Source organism: Zerene cesonia, chromosome 27, assembly GCF_012273895.1.
Source record: "Zerene cesonia ecotype Mississippi chromosome 27, Zerene_cesonia_1.1, whole genome shotgun sequence".
Classification (NCBI taxonomy): Eukaryota; Metazoa; Arthropoda; class Insecta; order Lepidoptera; family Pieridae; genus Zerene; species Zerene cesonia.
In genome coordinates, this window is record NC_052128.1 from 1,452,588 (window position 1) to 1,474,097 (window position 21,510).

The window sequence follows — 21,510 nt, forward strand, 5'->3', positions numbered from 1 at the left end:
TTACCAAAGACTGAAAGCTCCGTGTGGACACACTATAACACGCCATGATACATGGCGACGTATGCAGGAAACCATTATGTAGAACTCCTTACGTAAATGAACAAAACCATTTTCCCCATATAACTAATAGTAAATACCAATTGCACTTAGCTACGTACGAGATAATTAAATGAGCAGTTGACCTTAATGCAAGTCAAAATCGTCAATTGGCATTATTAGATAACGCAACCGGATCAATTTAATACATACACTATTTTTTATTATTAATATTAGTGACTGAAATATATCAGTTGTTACCATTGATACCTATTTCATTAAATTTACTGTAAATTATTACTCATAGATATGAAACACTATTTACTACTTTATACTTTATTAATGTATACTTAGATACGTAAATAAGTTATTATGTTATTTTAATAATGAAATAATGTCGTGTAAACACAGAATGTACGGATTAAATGATATTTATTGTATAAAGTTCTTATATTTCTAAAAGGTCAATAAGACCAATTTATTAAAATCTGTCCAATTAAATACCTCCATGAAAGATACTTCTTAATCAGCCATATAATTATTATGAATACATACCTGAAGGTATGGAATATAATATGAAGCCTATCGGGAAATCTGCATAACCACTAGAATATTTTATAATATAATATTTTGTACATGCAATATTCATTGGAGACTCGCCAATCCTGCTCATAAGTATTCCTGTATTATTAGGGCTGCTTACATCATAAAAATTTCTCTTTATATATAATAAAAATAAATATTAGTTTAAAAAAAACTAAAAAACACGCTTTAACAAAAATCATATTTTGCAAATTAAAAAATGGAATAATTTTATCAAATTAGTGTATTGTCATCGGTCCTCAATAAATCTACAAAGTTTGAACGAAATCTGGCCGTTTAAAGTGGGTCAAAATCGCGCCCAAAGAAGTCGGTTACAAACAAACATACAAACAAACATACAGGTGAAGCTAATAAAAAGCGTGTAAAAATGAGCCAAATGTGTTTCTAAGTTTAACACTCAAGAACGGCTCGACCAATTTGGCAGATGTTTTTGAAACGTTTTTGTTTAGATACTAGGAAGGTTCTTATTTGGAGAAAAAACATACGGAGCAAAATCGCTATTTTCTTATAAAATTAGAGTATATTTGCAAAGAAGTGTCAATTTAAAGCTTAATATTAAAACGTATATATGTTTAGAAAAATAATGTTTTATTCCCATTTCATTGATACCTGCGATTAGCCCTATATTCCTTGTTAATATATAAACTGTGAATCTAATATTTGTACTTGCTAATAAATAAATAATAATAAATAATAAATAAAACATAATTTGTAGCACATAATAAAGATATAAATCAAAGGAATATAAATGAAGTGTCGTGGCAGCCCTATTTAAGCCATAATCGTGATTAAGCTTATTTTATGCCCTAGGAATCGGCAAGAAACTTGAATTCACAGAACTTATTTCTAATAAATTATGTTTCGATAAACGTTACTTATATTAATGTAGGTATAGACTATTTAGAATCTAGTAATAAAATAGTTCGAAATATTTCACCTTAGTATATAGTAGATATTACTTCTTCTGCTTTTATATTTTCTGTAAATAAATATAATTCATTAGTAATTTTACTTTTGTTTGTCCTAAAATCTATCAAATTCAGAACATTCCCATAACCACTTCAGTCTCACAAAAACATAGAAGACGCAACCTATTTCAATATTTCAGTAAGGATAATTCGAAAGTATATGCTTAAAAATAATACTAATTAATTTCATAATATATTTTCAGACCCTGGTATCTATAATAGAAGAACCACCTTCTGACATGATACTAAAAAGTACGCTAACCTCCATCGGCCATTTAGCCATGTTGAGCGACAACACCGACAACAATCTGCACGAAAAGTGCTCTAAAATCATTAAGAGCATAACAGAACTACCGTTCGTAGACTGCGGGGTGCCTAGGGCTTTGCTAACGGCCATTATCGAGTCTAACAAGAGCTCGGTTAAGGCGCTGTCTCTACGCGCCTTAGCTACGGTGTGCGTTACAGCTGAAGCTATCAAGCAATTCGAAGAGGTGAGTTTTGTTATCTGTTTTATTCATTAATCTGTGACGGATTGTGTTTTGATTAATTAGAGGCGAGCGGCAAATTTGTGAAGATAATTTTTTTTTGTGTTTTGGTGTAATTTTTACGGTGATTTGTAATGGAATTTTTAACGCTTCATAATTATGTCGTTTTATTATAAATAGAGAAAGCTGTCGTTAAAGTTATTGCGTTGAATTTTTTTCAACCTTTTGATGGACTCTTTTCCCCGATTTTCACTTAACCGTAGCAAATCGTTTACATCATAATATAAAGTTTTATGAGCAACAAAAGCAAATCGAATTGAAAACTGCTTGTTTTTGGAAACGTCAGTAAAAAAAAAAATTCATGCCATATAAATAAGTAACAAATCTAAACCCGCAGGGTGGCGGTATAGAGATCCTGTCCGACATTCTATCAGACGAGTCCAACCCGGAGCCACAAATGCGGGAAGCGATCACCGTCCTCACTCAGATCACGGCGCCATGGTTGAGGGGTCATCATGATTTGACCCAGCTGCATTTCTATTTGAACACCATTGTGGATAATATTACTGGTAAGATTTAATTTTGATCCTAAAAAATATATCAATGTTTAGTTTTGTGTTCAGTTACTCCGTGATATTTAAAATGCGTATCTCATTTGTACAAATAGTCTCTATATTATTTGAACTATAATGTATCAGTAAATTATACTTTCATTCTTTCATTTCATTATACTTTGTAAGAATACCAAATTACAGGTAAATTAGTAGTTTTTCATAAAAAGGATAACGAAAAAATTTACATAGGTAGAGAAATAGAGCCTAATTTTAAAGGATAACACTATTAGATTTTACAAACCATGTTACAAAAAGAAAATATTATACTTAGACTGAATATATCAACATTATGTGTAGTTTATTGATGTGGCGTTTCATTTATCGTAAAATAGGTATTGTGCTAAAACGTATCAACCGAATTCTTGGAAAAAATATTCAAAGAATCTCCCGTAAGCACGTTTTGTTTACCAAACAAGATATTGGATGATTTTAAAACAGCCACATTAATTGAGCACAGCGTTAAATATAACGACATCTAGAGTTGAATAGCTAACTAAACAAAATATAAATTTATATATGTACGTTACTGTATAGTATAACCAAACAATATGTGCCATGGACATTATGTTTCTATACATTTAAATATAATAGCTATTAATGTATATTTAAATATGCAATAATAAACATGTTTTTATTGCAGCTATTCTATCTCGAACGGAGTGTTGCCAGCTTCTGCTATTATGCACAGCGTGCCTTGTTAACCTCGTGCGAGAATTAGAATTGGAAAAAGAGGAACAAATAAACTGTGACATCATAGAAGTAATGACACGACATCGTACTGTGGAGCGACTTCTTGATGCAGTCAAGCGAAGAGGCCCAAATATCTCTGTATTCCTACAGGTAATAATAGTTAAAGCAGATTTTTACGCACAATGATGTATGTTCAAGTTCTGCTAATTGAAATTAAATCTTTATTAGTGTATTTAACATACTATTTTAGTTTTAAAAGTGATTGCTACCTTGCTATTATCAGGCATCTGTATTTTAATCAGTTATTTATAAACATCTTTCACTCACACATACAAAAGTATTGCCATATCAAGCGCCCTACCCATTAAGCAATGGCTCAAATTGATTATTTTAAAATCAATTTTTTAGCACCGTTACTGACTTGATTTAGATTTCTATGTCCCCTAGCTGGGGCAGAGGGCATCCACAGTGCTCCGACAGCTACTCTTCGTAAGCTTCCCTTTTTATTTCGCTCCATGTTTTCCCGATTTCCTTGGCCTCCGCTATGATTGTCCGCTGCCAGGTCTGTTTAGGACGGCCACGCTTGCACTTTCCTTGGGGTTCCAGTCCAAGCCTTGGCTTACAACATGACCACTATCCCTTCGGAGCGTGTGGCCAATCCAATTCCTCCATTACACTTAATTAAAATCATATATTGAGTATCCCTCACACTATAATGATAAATCCCCTGATGCAGGAGCAAACGGCGTCGCTGCTGGCGTCGCTGTCGCGCGTGACGCGCTGCCTGCTGCAGCTGTCGCGCGCGGCGGCGGCGAGCGTGGCGCTGGTGTGCTTCACGCGCGCCGCGCCCGCGCACGCGCCGCGCGCCGCCGAGCTGCGCGCGCAGCACCGCCTGCACTGCCACGCTGCCGAGGCTATATCTAGGTAATCACTATCCTAGCTAATAAATCAGTGTGTTGATTTCTTTATTTATTAAGGCTCATTAGCAGTTGTACCTCGATACATAAGATAATACAAAAATAAATATATCTTTGATAATGTAAACAACATATATATGTATATATATAACTACTAATTACGGCGGCACCATCTCATTGCTATGGAATTTCCTTTGACAACGCGGGCGAAACTAGCTATTTTGTGCATTTGTTATATTTGCTTTCAATGAATTATGTTGATTATTAAAGAATGATATAGCGAGACGGTGAGACGGTGGCGGACTAAAATAGAAGAAAAATGTTGAATATTTTACAATTATTAAATAATTTTGAATTACGACATAGGCTTCCGTGAAATATTTTTATTACTCAATTTCAATAATCCCAACTCTAGTACGATGCATAAATTGTAACTTTATCATTTATATTCCCACAGACTGGTCATAGTCCCAGACGTCGCTCAACAAATCGTACAGTTGGAGGGCATTCCTCATCTTATCCGCCTGGTTAGGATGCAGAGAACGCGGCCACATGTCGAATCTAACCCGGACCAAACCCTCATACATTGCCTCAAAGCGCTCAGGACTCTATACAAACACCACCCAGATGCCTTCAAGGATTATCAAAAAGATGTCGACGAAATGATCCGACCGCATCTAATGGAATCTCTTATGACGTTCTCGGCGAAGCAAGAGAGCTATGTGTAGAGTTTTAGAAGAGCGCCATCTGTTGGCGAATAGCTTTCTCGAAGGAGACTGAACATTTTGATTACTAGCAATACATTAATAAACTAAATATTATCATCTTTAGTATTTTAATCTAAATTATAAATAAATTAAAAGACAATTTTCTCAGCTATTTAAAATTAACATCCAGTAATTACACTCAGAACAATGACAAATGAAATTATTCAGGCTCATATTTGCCATACATTCCAATAAAATGTCTTGTAAATATATTTAATTTTGTTTTGTAGTTTCTTTATTGTGAAGTGACTGTATCAGAGGCCATACCTAATATATTGCTAGTCAAATAGATCCAATGTTTTATTTGTATAACGGCGTACAGAAATTAAATATTAGTTTAAGAAATATTCCAAATTTAAATTTGCACATCTGAACTCCACTTTTTTTATAATTTCGTTCTTTTTAGATCGTGCTTATTTATTAATTCATGCGTTAGAAATGAAAAATGTTAAGTTATTAAATTAAATTGTATTTGCGTCAGAATTATATACTTAAACCAATATAAGTATACATTTAATAAAAAAACACCATTTATACTCAGCACTTTACATATTATATACTTAAAGTATACACCATATAAAAATAATGCATGTATACTTAACAATGTAAAAATATATTGTTTTGTTTATAAAATAAAGTATATTACTCATTACAACTAGGTTCATTTTATTTTACAAAGAATCCCTTATGACATAGTATCACAAGCAAAAAACATTTCCACTACAACATTTACATTATCTAAACTAGCAGTTCGCCTTGGCTTCACCCGTGGTATATTTTTTCTCTCCATAAGAACCTTTCTTGTGCCTTAACAAAAACATTCAAAAAAAATTTGGCAAATTTGATGTGTCATTTTTAAGTTATATGCTTAGCAACACATTTGGCAATTCCTTTTTATTTTAAAACCATGAGAGACAGACAGACAATGTTTGATAGCAAAAGTGTTGAAAGGAAAACTTGAAACAAAAATCATAATTTAAACATTTCTTTGACAAATAGATTATCAAGAAAACAATAGTGCAAACACATTTAGATCATAATATATCATAGTATATACTAATTTTAAACCTGAATTGTCACCCGTAAGATTGTTTTATATTCTTAGAGTGCACAATATCAACTGTTGTTTCGTGACACTGCCTCAGATCCAAATCATGCATGCCCAGACAAAATTTGTTGTCTGTTGCTTTAAAGAAGTCTAAACCACGACCAATTTTAATCACCCATCCGGAGCTAAGTCTGTAAGTAAATACAAAAGAAAAATAAAATATTTTAACAAACACAACAGATTTCAATTAGAATGACTACCTGGGCGGAGCCAGTGCATGCATCTATATAACACTAGCGGCATCCCGCAATTTTACCCGCAAAATTATGTATGCTGTAGGAATATCGGGATAGTAAGTATATGTTATTCCAGTTGTCCAACTATCTAACATCTACCCTCACAAACTTTCGCATGTACAATATTAGCAGGATATAAATCAAGTTATAGAATACTCACATTATTTGTCTATCATGAAGTGTTTCAGAATATTTTACAACTAGTTGTACTTTATATTTTAATAAATCACTGCGCAAATATGACAACCATTCTCTTTGGTCTCTTTCTGTTTTATTGTCTTTTGTAGTAAGTAGCTCTATGTGTGTGAGGTTTCTACATGACTTTACCAATAACTCACATAGCCTTAAGAAATTTTGACACTGAAATAAATTTTATATTAATTATAGTAAAATACATTTAACATTTAATTTTATATAAAAAATAATTATTACACACAGATTTACAAAAATGACAATTATACAGTATTATTTCTCCCTGATGTAAATTTGTTTAACATAATTGTCTCAGTAATCTTGTGGTTCTCATTTCAGATATAAATTTAGATGCACAAAAAAGTTTTAACAAACCTGATGAAAGCTTCTTATGTAAGGATCTTCTACAATAACATACTGTACTTCTTCATCCAAGAATCTTCCGAATAAGGCCTTATAACTATGGCCGGTGGAGTCATTTTCAATGTGAACCTGTTCATGGAACTGTCCCTGTTCTTTTTGTTTTAACACTAACTTCTTTATGGCTTCTGCTCTGTTCATATATTCTTCTACCTTTTTTCTTAAATAATTCCTTGAGTTTTCATCTATTTCACCTAAAAATAATGATGAACACATAACAAACTTCTTATCTCTTCTATGTCAGAACATTTTCACCCATAAAAATGAAAATTTTCTTATTTTTTAAGCACCATTTATTTTATATCATAAAAAAACAACATATATATAATATGAGAAACAAAACTGTTTTTTCATATACATTAGAACATGAATAATGACAGACCTTTGATTTTGTCCACTAATATTTGAAGGCCCTCTTGATAACAAACGAGTGCTTCTGTATAACGTTGCTTGGTATCAAGCTCTACACCACGCTTCAAAATATTTACAGCTGCACTTTCTATATTCATTTTTGTATGAAATTAAAATATTTATTTGAACAAGTACAGATTTCATTAGTGGTAAACTAAGCTAATATGATTATAGTACAATATGCATAGCATATGCATAAAAAATAGTCTTATAGGAACCAACAATATATAATAATATTATTATTGTAAGTTTATAAAAAATAAAAAAATCTGAGAACATATAATTGATAACTTATGTTATGACAGTTGACACAACTGTGTAGTGACTACAGTTTGTTTGACAATGGAATTTTGATTGTACACTTAAGTACATTAATAATGGTGGAGATAAAATGTAAAGCCTGTACAAAGAAATTGTTTTATTCTTACATGCTTTTGAATTTTTCAACCAATTTAAACTAAATGTTCTTTTACTTATTATGAATATTAATTTATTTATTATGAAGTATTAATAATCCTTAAAGGTGTTAAGTGCAACATATACACATTATGACATAATGCGCACATTGTGCCGTACCTATTTGATACTAATTTAACCTTCGCCACAAATTATTTTGTGAGGTGTCAACGTGGTTAACTACGTGGAATATTACTTACTCTGTGGTGTCAACAGCTGACACTGACTTTGTTAATTGACGTTTAAATCAAAACAAAAACATTCGGACATGCAAGCAAAATGCAGGTCTAACCTTAAGGAAACGATAAGATGTGTAGATTTCTTGAGAAAATCATATGGGACTTCGTAGCAAGATTTTAATACTTAAGCCAAATATTTTAAAATATTAAAAACAAAGTATAATGTCGCACCAGCTAGGTCGTTTAGTTTCACAAATTCTTCAAAGATATTTTGGTGAAATAGTAGAAAAGGTCGGTAGTGATCTTTTTAGATATGGTTGCAAGTCAATTGGAATGATTGTAAAGTCTACAGGACTTCCTAGAGTAAAGGTAGGAGTAGTATTGTTACTGGTTTGTTCCATAAACTTAAACACAGCCAGTAATTAATCCCATTAAATTTCAGGTTGTGGAAAGCTTAAGGACGCTGCTCAAATTTGATTTAGCCAGCTTTGAAGCTTCTGGGGTTTTTGTAGACTATAAACTTTTGCCTGATAATGTATTACTGCTCATAAGATATCCAAGGTATAAAATTTCATTATTAATTACTAGACAGCTAAACTCAGAACTGATTCAATATTTAATGTATAAGCAATGCAATTTGTAAATTAAAACTGCTTATGGTTTGTATGTAAATATCATATAAAATATAAATTAAATATATGCATAGGTACCTACTTCAGATGAAGACCAAATACGGCAAAGAGGCTGAGATTATTGTAGAGGAATTGTTGCAACAAGCAATCTGCACAGCGACAATGCTACTAGTTACTCTGGCCAATAAACAAAAGGATGAGACGGTAAATAATGTGTAACAAAAGTGTATAAAAACACATTTTTGAGACGGTCATATAAAAAATTCAAAAAGTTTGTAAAATTATACACCCGTCCCGGACGGGCCCGGATATCAAAATTCCTATTTTATCCAAACAGAGCATTTAATCAGAATAAAAAGTATCCTATCACCCAAGTCGGCTCATACTCTGTCTGTATACTAAATTTCAAAATCCAGTAGTTTCAGTGTGATTCCATTAATCACACTGAAACCACTGGATTTTGAAACAAACAGACAAACATCCAAACAAACAAACTTTATCATTTATAATATTAGTGAGATTTTTAACATGTTTTCTACTTATTAGTAAAACAAATATTTTTCAGGAAAAAAATCTAAGCCTAGTGCAATTAAAGGATACATTCATAAGTCTAGCAACCGCAGGATACATCCAGCAAGCCCCTGTGCCAGAACTGAAGGAGGGCAGTGATGTCCCCAGCCTGGTGCCAGTGGTGACCATTGTACCCGATCTGGATGTAAGGGTTCTCATGCAAGCCATGAACAACCCAACTGAGATTACTGATAGTAAGTATAATATCTTATTACATTATTGGTAGACTGATGAGTTGAGAAAAAAATTAAATTATATAGGGTTTATTTTCTCACAAACTGTATTTGCAGTAAGAAAAAAGAATTATGCTCTTAATTTTGTTCCTTGGCCATTCTTATCATAATATAAATTGATATTTATTTAAATTGCAGAAATATATTGGAAAGTGAACTATGATAGATTTCACCAAGATTTCCGTGATGAGATTATGATAAAAGCTATGACGCGACGCATTGATGAGAACGGTAAGTTATTTTAGTGTTATTATTGTCTTGATTGAGTTTTCATATAATTTTTTTACTAATAATTTTGTATGGAATCAAATAAAATAATAACATTATGTATTTTTCATAAAGAGTTTGTTAAATTGTTCATAGAAGTATACCAAATTAGTATAATACCATGCCTTCTTCGACCAACAAAACAACATTTGATTACCTATTGATATTTCATCAAGTTTTACAGATTGTGGCATAGCATTTCTTTTATTGTAAATACATATGAATCTGTGGTAAAATTTTAGCGGGTGAAGTGATGCGTCTACTACTCCAGGAGATGTATCTCTCATCATCAGCGTGGGCAGAGGTGTCCAACCCAGTAGCGCTAGGGGAGCTAAAGGAACACGCGAAACGACTTACGGATAAACCGCTTTTGATGCAACATTTAGAGCACTATCTTAAAGTTATGGGTGAGTGCGAATTATGATACGTAATTTTCTTTAATGTTAGGTGCTAGCCTGAAAATAAAGCAATTTAGAAATGTATCCATTTTCTTTTAGATATCAGATTTTCTCTAATAACATGTATAATGCCTTACAACTATTAACAAATAGAAGTTATTAAACAGACATAAAATAACATTAAACTAACTACAATTTCAGAGGAAAATGGCGCCGGATTTATTCGTATGACGGGAGATGCGGGTGGGGGGCAGTACTGTGTGCAAGCAAAGCGCGCCGCCGCGCTGTTGGTCGAGAATGTTCTAGACCACGTGGTCACTGAGCGGCTGGGCTCCAAGGCCGCTAGGATATTTAGGTAGTAATTAGCGGTTAGGTTACTAAAAACTGCTAGTGTATATAGTAAATTTGTGAGTGATTTATTTTAGTGACGGTATATGTTGGTGGAGGTGAAACGAAATGTATACTGTCAATAAGTTAATGGTGAACTTAATAAATTGAATTGAAATGAAAGGATAACAATTCCACTATCGGTCCGTTTTTATATGGTTGTTATTTGGATCTTGTGTGAGTGATGTCTCACACTTGGTCAGTTCTATTTTATAAAATAAACGTGAATATGAAGATAAATATAAAAGTAATCAATTTACTTAGGGACAATAACTTCATTTCAGATTGATTCGCACTAAGAAATATATAGAAGAAGAAGATATACAAAAGAATGCAATGTTACCGAACAAGTTGTGCAAACAACTTACATATAAACTTCTTGAAGAGCATTTTATTAGTGTGCAGGTACTAATTTTATAATAAGTAACTTTAAATTTAGCTTTTCAAGTGAAACTTCTGTAGAATCGTTGTGATTTCAAACCTGATGCACCGGAAAAAACGGCAGGTAAGAGAGACAAATACAAAAATGTGTAGAATGAAGCCGGCAACAAAGAATGAGACAGAAATATACATACTATTTTATATTCATCTCATTCTTTTGTCGATTTACTGAAGTTTCACTTCTATCGTATGTGTATCGCACACCTTTTTTTTATATAAAATTCAACTTACTGGGCTATGGTCCACCTCCACCTAGAAATAAAATAGACTAGAAGAAAAAGTGATTTTCTGCTCCTACAAATGAGTAAAGTTTAGAAGTTAAACTCTTCTATCTTCTATCAGTTATCCATTATAAACTTCCAATAAAATCTCTCTATATGTATAATCATAGATTAAAAACATTGCTTCTACACAGACAAAACTTGATTAGGCTGTTATATATTGAATATTACGAAAATTGAATAACACTGAAAGAAAACAATAATTTGTAATAATCATTTCAGCCAATGAGGAAGTCCCAACACGTTTCAGGACTTCAAAAGGGCATATATTTGTATCACGTCAAATTTTTTGAGGTAAGAGAGACATAATGTAAAATGCATTTGTAAAAATTCCAATAAAATAATAGTAATCTATTTTTTCCGGCTCGAAGGACCAGTGCATTCACTGAACCACGTTCTGAGATTTTGAAAAGAGAAAATAGTATGTTATTATTAAGTGACCTTTTGAGTAACCTGAATATTATGTACAGTTTCTTTTCGACTTCTGTCATTTGCAATTATGATGCGAGCAGTGTGCTGACACCGTTAGAATGTTGTGTTGAATAATTTTATACTTTGTGTTTTCAACAAGACAAAATACTAATAATATAAATGCGATGTATAATTTCTGAAATTATTGTGTTACATTTTATAGACGAGCATATTATATATTCCAGCCTATGGTGTTATTATATGATAGTAATTGCTAATTTCTATATTTACTGCTCTTATAATTTGTATTTATTACAATTGACATGTAATATTTTGTTGTATGCAAGCAGTGTATGTATGACCTTGACTACGTAAAACTTTTCTCGTAAAATTTCATTTCTTTCTCATATGTTTCGCATTTTGTGTTTTGACTGCATCTGGTACAGCGACTATGCGGCGTGGAGGTGGTTAAATTGTATTGTGCACAGTATGTAGTTGGTATACATAAAGCGTTAGTTGGGTGTTGCTGTGCTCGTGCGCGTGCGCAGTGTGTAGGGGTGTGTACGGGTGTGTACGGTGTGGGTGGGCGGTGCGCAGGTGGTGCAGCTGTGCCGCGCGCTGTGCGAGGCGGCGCTGCACAACGTGAGCGCGAGCCGGGCGGGCGCGGAGCGGCGCCACGCGCGCGCGCTCGACAAGCAGCGGCGCGTGCGCACCATCGTGCACGGGATGGCGCTGCGCAACGAGCCGCAGGCCAACATCGACGACGTGAGTGCACACGTAGTTACCTACGTACTTGCTTGGGTTTAGGTGATTGTTGTGTGGCGCCATTTTACGAACAACCGCAAATCACTATGATTTTTTTAATATATTATTTAACGCATTAGTTGCTTATCCGTTTTCAATACAAATTCGTAGTATGTGAGTATGCACGCGCTAGGCGAGTTTTGGGCATACTCGTATTTTACCTTTTTTATTTTTATATATTTTAAAATTACAGTTTTATCGCATTTTTGACATTGTTTTTACTTCGGCTTCCTAAATTTTACCCTTTTTTTTTCCAAAATTCTCTTTGTTTCTACTTTACTTATCATTGCTATTTGCTACTTAAGTCCCGTCAGAATCGATCAAGAAGCTTTCCAGTTTAACAATCAGACTGATACAATTTTTTAAACCATTCATTCTGCTGTATATTCAACATTCAATATAATTGAAAGATATAATACAGATATAACTATCAATATAATATGGATATAACTGGTCTAAATATTATTTTTACATTTGGCTGTGTTTTACCAACTTTGAAGTACTTATGAAAACCATTAAAAACAGAGATTGTTTAAGAACTATTTTCAACGTTTCTTTATGTATGTTTATCTGTTCCCGATCAGGTATTGGAAACACTTACACCGCCCGAAGTGGCGCTGCTACAGCAAGTCGAGAAGCAACTCAAACAACTCAGCGCAGCAGAGTTAGAGTTAGACAGGAACTTATTTATATTAAACTGGTATTTGATGTATCCATAACAATGCAGTTTGACGAACTGAACGGAAAAGATATAAAAATTAAAAGTGATATGATGATGCCTATACTTGTACCGACTTTTTCGTTTTAAGCATAGGAAATGGCATCCGATGATAACCTATTATAACTTATTAAACATTTTAATGTGAATGTTGTAAAAGTCATTGTCATTTAAAATGATTATTAAACATCTGTTGATAATAATTAACCCTTTTTCATTGGTATCCAGTATTTTCCTTTCGTTTATTTTAAACTTTTAATGATATTTCGAATCCAGTGAAGTGCTTCACTACCAATTCCATCACTATATTATATTACCCATCTATGTTTGAGGTAAGTGAATAAAATAATGCAAATTTTTTAAGTTTTAGTTTAAAATAAAACACAAGATACATTCTTAAAATTTTATTTGACCCCATCGAAACTCAATCGCTGAAACAATATACAACCTATAGTGTTTCAATAATTATAAAACTATCTATACTTAATCACACAAACCGATAGCAAACCTACCTTCCAACCAAGTCATCAACATTATTATAATTTATATTAACAATTATATAGATTATGTAAACCTGTTATACAGAGACACCTATTTTATTCACCGTTGTACGCTTCAACTATTTAGATAAAATCAAGTTTAAAATATGCGTTGGCATTTTAAATTTTACTAATACGCGAAAAAATTGTGTCTAATATATTATCAAGACTTTCAGAAGTTAACAAGTCAGTGTTAAATTATTTGCAAGTTGATAAATGATTAAAACTTTCGAGTATTTTTAATTTATCAATCATTCAACAAAATATAGTTGTACTATAATGAAAGAAGACATATAATATTCCCAACAACGCAGCTTGCATTACCTTGTTTTGTATCATCAATTGCGTTTAAAATTATCTACATCCAATCAGACTAATAAAAATTAAATATTGCCAAATTTTAATTAACTAGTCAGCCGATATAAAATTTAGGTCACACAGACATACAACGGCTCGAGTATCGAAGCTAAAATTAACGCTAGATTTGACTAAAGTAAATTTATTATTTACATTCGTTTGGATGCCACCATTTTGTCGACGATCTATAAAACGATGTTTGAAATTGTTCAATATTTCGGTTTGGGGAAATTTTATTTTACGCATATAGGTTTAATCTACAATACCTCGTAATAATATTAGCAAAACCAGAAATCGTAGCGCGACATTACAATACCTGGTTTTGATATTATTATTCGTAGTCTATCGTAATTATCGTAATTTAAATTAGCAAAATAAATTTGTATCAATAATAATCTGCATAATGGTATAATAAATAAGTGGCTCCAAATATCACGTAATTACGGAAATACTCTATGGAAATATTAAAATACGGTGAAGACATCGAACTATATACTACCATATCGCCTTAATCCGATCTATCTTACGATTTGTCTATACATACTTAGCCCGAATTCGGAGTGCATAATTATAAAGAGAATAATAAACAGACAGAGCGTATATACAAAGACGGTTTAATATGTATGGAAACACATTTTAAGTCGAGTTTTAGCCCTATCTCGCTTATTTCTAAGTCCACTCTATTGTCGCCGACCCACTAAATTTAACATTTAGATTTTTAAAAGCAGTGGTTATGGAAGTGCTTATAGTTAACAAAATATACGATTTTAGTTCATTTGCCGTGGACGTATAAGTAAGATTATAGGTATTAATTCATTAAACACTTTACAGGTTACATTCATTAACAGTAATTAAAAATTTTATGATACTTATCAATTTAATAAATAAGCGATATGTCAAGCAAATTATAATAATAAAATGATCGTATTAAAAATAAAAAATCCAATATAAGCAATTTATTAAAACGCCATCTATATACAAAGGAGGAAAACAAGCGAAAATTAAAAATGCAAATCAATTTGTTATTTTACTTTAATTATCAACTAGGATATTTTTACACAACTTAACAAAATACATACAGCAACTAAACAGAGTAACCAAATAAAAAAAATACATTCATACTATTTGGATTTGGGAATATACTGCTGATTTTGAAGGTGCTATTTGATTATTAGATCTGGCAAGAAAAAAAAATTGAATTTCAGTTACAATTAATTTAAATTCATTGTTTATTTAGTAAAATCAGCTATACACTCCTACGTCCACTAGAGGTCAAAAAATAATCAGTTCCCCTTAATACTGTTTCTGATACATCTAAAATTTATCTTTACTTCTGTCTGTCCGTAAATAATTTTATTTGTACTATATCACAAAATGTTTAAAAGACAGGATGGATAGTGAAATTTATTAGCTTAAAATACGGCTTAGCCAAACTCAAATAATATAGCCAATTATAAAAAAATAAAACAAATTTATATCTAAATCATATAAGCCGATATAACGAACGCTACATAATATATTGTGATGTATAAGTAATAATATAAAGTTTGTATTTACAATTATTGGAGTCTGGTAACACTGAGAGTTATTTCGAAAATATTTGCATTATTGCAACCCATAAACCTAAGCACTGAGTCGTTTAATTTTAATCTAAAATGTTTTTTAATCACTAAAATGGCGGTAGACTATTGAGATAATATTTTAATTAATTATTGTTCATTAAAATACCAGAAACTCGGCTATATTAAGATGAAAAGAAAATCTAAAATAAAATTATATGAATATACTAAAATTTTTCTCAATATTACAACCAGTCGCCGTGTTTGCGTTCAAATATATATAATGCATAATTATTAAGGTAATAGCCAAACTCCATTCAAGCAACAGCTAGCAACGTAAATAACCAATTTTAAAAATAAAAAAAAGAAACTTCCAAAATATTGCAAGAACTTATCACAAAATTATCGTAACCAAGTATTATACTATATACAATGCAGACACGACTGAAATCCACATATCGTAATATTAATATATAAATATCTGCGTTAAATTCATATCGATGGCTTAAGAATTTATACGAACGAACATACAAGCCGATCTAGAGGAACTATACATACAATCGCGTTCCATTTATACATTCAATTTTTTTGTTACTTACCGACTACCTACTAAACACGGCAGCATTATAACCTATAATGAGCTAACGCGGTGAGAGTCACGCTCTAGCTGTCGAATGACAATGACGTTTAGTTTTTTTTTTTCACGCTGGCAAACCGTCCTTTCCACCAATTGAATTCAGCCTTAAGATTTTCCAACAAACCGCGTTAATAATGCCTTAAGATACATCTAACAACCCCTATATAAACGCAATAATTTGTCACTAAAACTCCGGCAAAATCTACTGGCAGCGCAGACAGCAGCAACGTGAAAACAAACCAAAGCCGCTTGCGATATTTTTAATAGCATCCCCACGTGTGCGTGAATTTCTTACGAATTTTGTGCTCGATCGAAACGTCTCTCGCCTCCGAGTGCTAGCGTATTAATTAGAAAATAAACTAAACGAAATTATCTAAGTGGATAATCTCTTACAAATAAGCGAGTCTTTTAAAAACATCACAAGAGTCCGGTGCACCCGCCGTCGAGTCTGCCTACGATCACTGAGTGTGAACTGTGAACACAATTAGGGTCCCGTGGCGCTCGCATTACAATATGCAGCAGGACGCCGAACAGCAACTGCTGGAGCCACCTTTACTTTTCTGTCGTTGATCTGGAATTCGATAAAAGTACGCGTTAATATATTTCATTGGCGAAACGTACAGAGTGCCTACACGCTACAATGGAGAAATAACAAAACCCCTTACAATGTGGAATTTTATACGAAATACTGATTTAAAATGGATGTTAAAATGTTGATAAATTAGATATTATACAAAGAATATTTCATAAAAATGTATGTGAGGACTTACGGAATGAGGAACGGAATGGACAAGGAGGAAAATATTGGGAAAGGTACTGTTAACTCCATCGGACTTCTGTAAACATTATGTTACTATTATTAAAAAGTAGGTTATAAATGTGGGTTAGTTTTTGTGGTGGCCGCATTTAAATCCCGATTCACAGATTTTTAACTTTTTAACTTTACGAAAATAAGTAGACATAAATTTCGTAAAGTTTGGATGCCACAATATCTCCACAATATCATCTTAATAATCAATCTCACATATTTGAAACCCGAGTCAAATGAAATTTCTTAATGATAAATTTAACCTAAATTGATCTCTTGTAATACAGTATAAAGTCCATTAATCTATAACATATCAGGGTGTAGCAACTAGCATAAATATCACAATTATTTACACCAGATCAAGATTTATTATTAGGTGTATACTGTATAGCCCCTAGACGTATATCACATATCGTACCGTGCGAGTTCGGCTCGGGCAGGTGCTCGCGCGGCACGAGGTGCATCACGGTGGTGCGGCCGAGCGGCAGCCCGAGCGCGCCGAGCGTCACCGAGCTGTGCAGGAAGCGGCCCTGGTATATCAGCCGCAGGATCTCCGCGCGCGACACGCACTCCGACGACCAGTCCGCTGGAAATTGGGAATTCATCAATTCATTAATGATTATTATTATCCACATATTAAATATAGTATGACTAAGGAAATTACAGTAAAATTTTATTTAAAAACATTTTAAAAATAAAAAGGTTAATAAGAATTTTGTAGATATGTTTTCACGAATTAATGGTATTTATTTAAAACTAAAAAATAATTATTAGAATTCAGAAAATACAAAAACATTATTTTTATCTATATCTAGTTGTAGGGAATCTCTGATATTATACTCTCTCAAATAATGCTAAAAAAATGAATTAAAAAACGTGTTGATTAATTATATTCAATCCTTAATAAACTGTGTAAATAATGTATCGATTTTAATATATTTGAATTCCAAAACAAAAATAAAAGAAAAAAAAGAACGAGATGCCCCCAGAGAGATTTGAACTCTCGACCCCTGGTTTACAAGACCAGTGCTCTAACCCCTGAGCTATGGAGGCTTACAGTTACATCCTTGTAATATCGAATCGGATTCAACAATATGGCCGCTAACGCACACAAGTACAGACGAGTTCAATGAGCGCAATCTCCTTAGTAAGTAAATATTTACATAGGTGGCGTTATACTCAAACGTAAATCAAGAAATTTATTATTGTATTTGAATACAAATATAAACTTGAATTATAAATCAGATTTTAACAAATAGTAAAACTGGAAACATATTATGTATATTAACATGTAACAAATGTAAATATTAATGACATATGGATTCCAGTAATCAATGAATAAATAAAAAAATATCGGATATTTTCCCATCTAACATAAAATAAAGAACAAAAACAACAAATTTTAACTAATGAAACTATAATTACATTCTCCATTAATTAAAGTAATTAAAAATATTAAGTCAGAACAGATATGTCCATATTACAATATGATATTTAATAAGCTATCATCGTAATGAATTAATACAATAACCTATTATTATAGCAGCTCCTTACATATTTATAACTGTCTTTTTTCTCTGTAACATACCTATGTCACTTCAACTGACACTAATTGACGTTTAACTCTGAAAAGCTGTTTATATATCTACTGTTATATAGAAAAAAAGAAGTTTATATAATCTAGGATAAGTATATATTATCGTTCTCGTATTAACAATTACAGTATAAATCATTGTTTTTCTATTTCATAATGATGAGTATTATGTCGAGACGACCCTAATTTCACATTATTGATACGGCAAAAAGCACGCATTACAACAAAAACTAAAGGAAAATGAGCAACATAGAGCAACAAAAACTACAAATATTATTTCATAAGTTACCATAGCGAATAACACGATTGCTTGTTGGGGTTTAACTGCATTACTTAACGAAGTTTATAGTTTAACTATTGTGAGTCGAAGTATTTACAAGCATTTTTTGTTCTATTAGAGTTACGATTCTAGTTTTTTTTATAGGACAATGTTTGTTTTTGCGCTCGGTCCTTCGATTATACACTTTTACAAGGAAATTAAACTCAATTGAAATAAACAAAAAATCAATCTAGATGGCATTGGCCTTAAATTAGCACTTTTTTATGTCATAGTCGGCAATGGAGCTGGTGGGTCACCTGATGGTAACCACCGCCCATGAACATTTGGAGAGGCGTAAGTTCAATTGCAGACCTTTCGCCTCTACAAATGGATTGCCGACTTTAATTGGAATGGATTGATGAGAGCAATAAAGGAAAGGACTGGGAAGGGTAAGGAAAAGGATATGGGCCTCCTTTTCTAAATGCATCTTGCTATACTATTCTCATTGCACTGGAAGTGAAAATATAATCCACTTATCGCTATTGTTTGTGACAACTGTGATTAATAAATAGGGTAAAATAGGGATTACAAAATTTTATTGGGATATTTTGAAGAATTTCTCGAATAATCTGCATGCTGCAGAGTACCACGTTTAATCGAAATCGCCTCAGTAAAAATAAAGAAAAATTCAGCATAATCTATATGATTTTAAAAGAGCATCTACAAAGTTTCTTCTGGACTTCTCTGTAGGAACTGCTTTCCTAACCTAACCTAACCTAACTATTCAATTATTTATTTTGAAGATAGAAAAGAGCTTCTCAAGGGAGTCTAGCTGAATGAATAAATGTTTAAGTAGCATTTAAACAACTTCATCCTAGTAGCTTTAGCATAAAAGAGCGTCCAGCCTAACGGCTAAAAAGCCCCACATCGCTGAACATTTCTTAGCAACAAAGCTGAGTCGACATTTTGCGGTGCTGTTATAATGTTGCTGGCACTGCTAGTGCAAAAGCAGCAGTTTCCAGAAACATTGTTGATCAAGTGTTGCACAACAAATACGAGAAATTAACAGAAAAACTGAATTGCCTCCTAGGCAATAATTCAGGCGGCCACATCGGCTATCGCTGTATCTGAAGCCACCGTCTGGTATCGCGTGCCGGCACAACACCTGCGCTAAATGGGGATTGCGACTTTAGAATAATTACGCTTTATTTCACTCGCCCGAGCTACGGGAAATCACGTGAAGATATTAATGTATTGGTAAGAGCTTTGGTGCTTGGTAGTTTTTTTTTTATTATTATATCCTTATAGAAACAATGTCGTTAGGTTAACTTATATAAAATGTGGAAAAAAAACGATTAATTCAATAGTAAATGTTACAATTTAAGGACTTAAATTTTTAGTATAATTCATTATTATTTTGACAATAACTATACATAATTTTACAAAAGATAATATAGGCGACACTAATCCATGTATGACAGTGACTTGATCTTGAAAATTTATTTATAAAATGTACGTCAAAACAAAATGATATTACTCAGAAGTGTTATATCAGTATCTCTTCTATTGCAATTCCCAATAATTAACCCTATCCACAGCGATACCGTCGTAAACTCAATCGACCCCAAGATAACCTTCAGCTACTAAATACCTCCAAGTAAATACGCGTATATTATATGATTACACGCATTCCCGAGATATTTTAATGGTTGTAAACGGTAAATAACTATGTGTACGCTATACGGGCAAGCCATTGTGTACAGCGAATGTTCTATGCGTATGTAATTCGCGTTGGAATTTGAGATACATTATCCGTACACATAAATAGAATCATAGATTACTAAATAGAAACTACGTTATTTTATGTTTTATGATTCATCATCATCAGGATTATGGCCCGAACCCTCCTATGAGGGTTATCCACTACGCTGACCAAGTGCGGGTTGGCAGATGTCACATGTCGTCGAACTTTTGATTCTTGGACATGCCCGTTTCGTCACGATGTTTTCCTTCGCGGTTTCAAGCAGTGGTGATGTTATCCACTTGCGCAGACAAATTGAAAAATCTTATTGATAGTGTAGGTATCACGGTCGCCTGGTCTCGAACCCCCGACTTATAGTTTATTATCATTGCAATGTAAAAATCCAATTTCGCTGTTCAATAAAAAAGCTTTTATTGCTATTGTTCAAACGTTTATATATACTAATATTATAAAGCTGAAGAGTTTGTTTGTTTGTTTGAACGCGCTAATCTTAGGAACTACTGATCCGATTTGGAAAATTGTTTCAGTTTTAGATAGCCCATTTACTGAGGAAGGCTTTAAACTATATATGTACCAAGGGCGAAGCCGTGGCGGACCGCCAGTTTTCTATAATGTACACAAAGTTTTCAGACTCCACTACTTTAAGACGAAGGTTTAATGTCGAATAATTAGTTTAGTAATTTAGCTCATTGCATAAATTATACATTTAAGTTAACATCTATATAACGCCCAAATATTAATGGAACGGGTGTAATAACACCGATGTTTCCT

At 32.7% G+C, this 21,510-nt stretch overlaps 4 protein-coding genes and 1 non-coding gene across 6 annotated transcripts in view; 2 read left to right on the plus strand and 3 right to left on the minus strand.

The window, feature by feature from the left end:
- Window positions 1-5,501, plus strand: part of LOC119837316 — a 28,508-nt gene extending 23,007 nt beyond the window's left edge. For both annotated transcript variants that reach the window (XM_038362836.1, XM_038362837.1), the window contains 5 exons: window positions 1,811-2,098; window positions 2,490-2,661; window positions 3,347-3,546; window positions 4,133-4,320; window positions 4,771-5,501. In XM_038362836.1, coding sequence (XP_038218764.1) covers window positions 1,811-2,098; window positions 2,490-2,661; window positions 3,347-3,546; window positions 4,133-4,320; window positions 4,771-5,041 — 1,119 coding nt within the window. In that variant the 3' untranslated portion in view covers window positions 5,042-5,501. The remainder of the gene's footprint in view (window positions 1-1,810; window positions 2,099-2,489; window positions 2,662-3,346; window positions 3,547-4,132; window positions 4,321-4,770) is intronic.
- Window positions 5,502-5,879: 378 nt separating this feature from the next.
- On the minus strand, window positions 5,880-7,746 carry LOC119837372 (MIT domain-containing protein 1-like). Its single transcript, XM_038362940.1, has 4 exons — window positions 7,419-7,746; window positions 6,992-7,230; window positions 6,585-6,784; window positions 5,880-6,319 (listed from the first exon to the last, which is right to left on the minus strand). The coding sequence occupies exons 1-4, from the start codon at window positions 7,543-7,545 to the stop codon at window positions 6,157-6,159; spliced, it is 729 nt and encodes a 242-aa protein (XP_038218868.1). The 5' UTR covers window positions 7,546-7,746; the 3' UTR covers window positions 5,880-6,156.
- A 480-nt stretch (window positions 7,747-8,226) lies between these two features.
- Window positions 8,227-13,249, plus strand: LOC119837485 (DNA-directed RNA polymerase III subunit RPC3). The gene is made up of 11 exons (XM_038363077.1): window positions 8,227-8,451; window positions 8,525-8,643; window positions 8,789-8,918; window positions 9,280-9,478; window positions 9,656-9,748; window positions 10,027-10,191; window positions 10,384-10,537; window positions 10,854-10,974; window positions 11,514-11,585; window positions 12,300-12,467; window positions 13,091-13,249. The coding sequence occupies exons 1-11, from the start codon at window positions 8,305-8,307 to the stop codon at window positions 13,223-13,225; spliced, it is 1,503 nt and encodes a 500-aa protein (XP_038219005.1). The 5' UTR covers window positions 8,227-8,304; the 3' UTR covers window positions 13,226-13,249.
- Window positions 13,250-13,615: 366 nt separating this feature from the next.
- The window catches only part of LOC119837501 (ubiquitin-like protein 3), a 118,988-nt gene continuing 111,093 nt past the window's right edge, over window positions 13,616-21,510 (minus strand). Inside the window, exons 3-4 of the mRNA XM_038363101.1 lie at window positions 17,543-17,710; window positions 13,616-16,887 (exon numbers count right to left, since the gene is read on the minus strand). Coding sequence (XP_038219029.1) covers window positions 16,823-16,887; window positions 17,543-17,710 — 233 coding nt within the window. The 3' untranslated portion in view covers window positions 13,616-16,822. The remainder of the gene's footprint in view (window positions 16,888-17,542; window positions 17,711-21,510) is intronic.
- On the minus strand, window positions 18,105-18,177 carry Trnat-ugu. The gene has a single exon. It is a non-coding gene; the product is annotated as a tRNA-Thr (tRNA).

Excerpts from the sequence above, each read along its gene's own strand:
- LOC119837485 (XM_038363077.1), top strand. The coding sequence starts at position 8,305 with ATGTCGCACCAGCTAGGTCGTTTAGTTTCACAAATTCTTCAAAGATAT. Across the intron at positions 10,538-10,853 it reads AAGGCCGCTAGGATATTTAG|ATTGATTCGCACTAAGAAAT; the intron begins GTAGTAATTAGC and ends ACTTCATTTCAG. Across the intron at positions 11,586-12,299 it reads ATCACGTCAAATTTTTTGAG|GTGGTGCAGCTGTGCCGCGC; the intron begins GTAAGAGAGACA and ends GGCGGTGCGCAG.
- LOC119837372 (XM_038362940.1), bottom strand. The coding sequence starts at position 7,545 with ATGAATATAGAAAGTGCAGCTGTAAATATTTTGAAGCGTGGTGTAGAG. Across the intron at positions 6,785-6,991 it reads ACATAAGAAGCTTTCATCAG|TGTCAAAATTTCTTAAGGCT; the intron begins GTTTGTTAAAAC and ends AATTTATTTCAG. Across the intron at positions 6,320-6,584 it reads CTTCATGATAGACAAATAAT|ACTTAGCTCCGGATGGGTGA; the intron begins GTGAGTATTCTA and ends ATTTACTTACAG.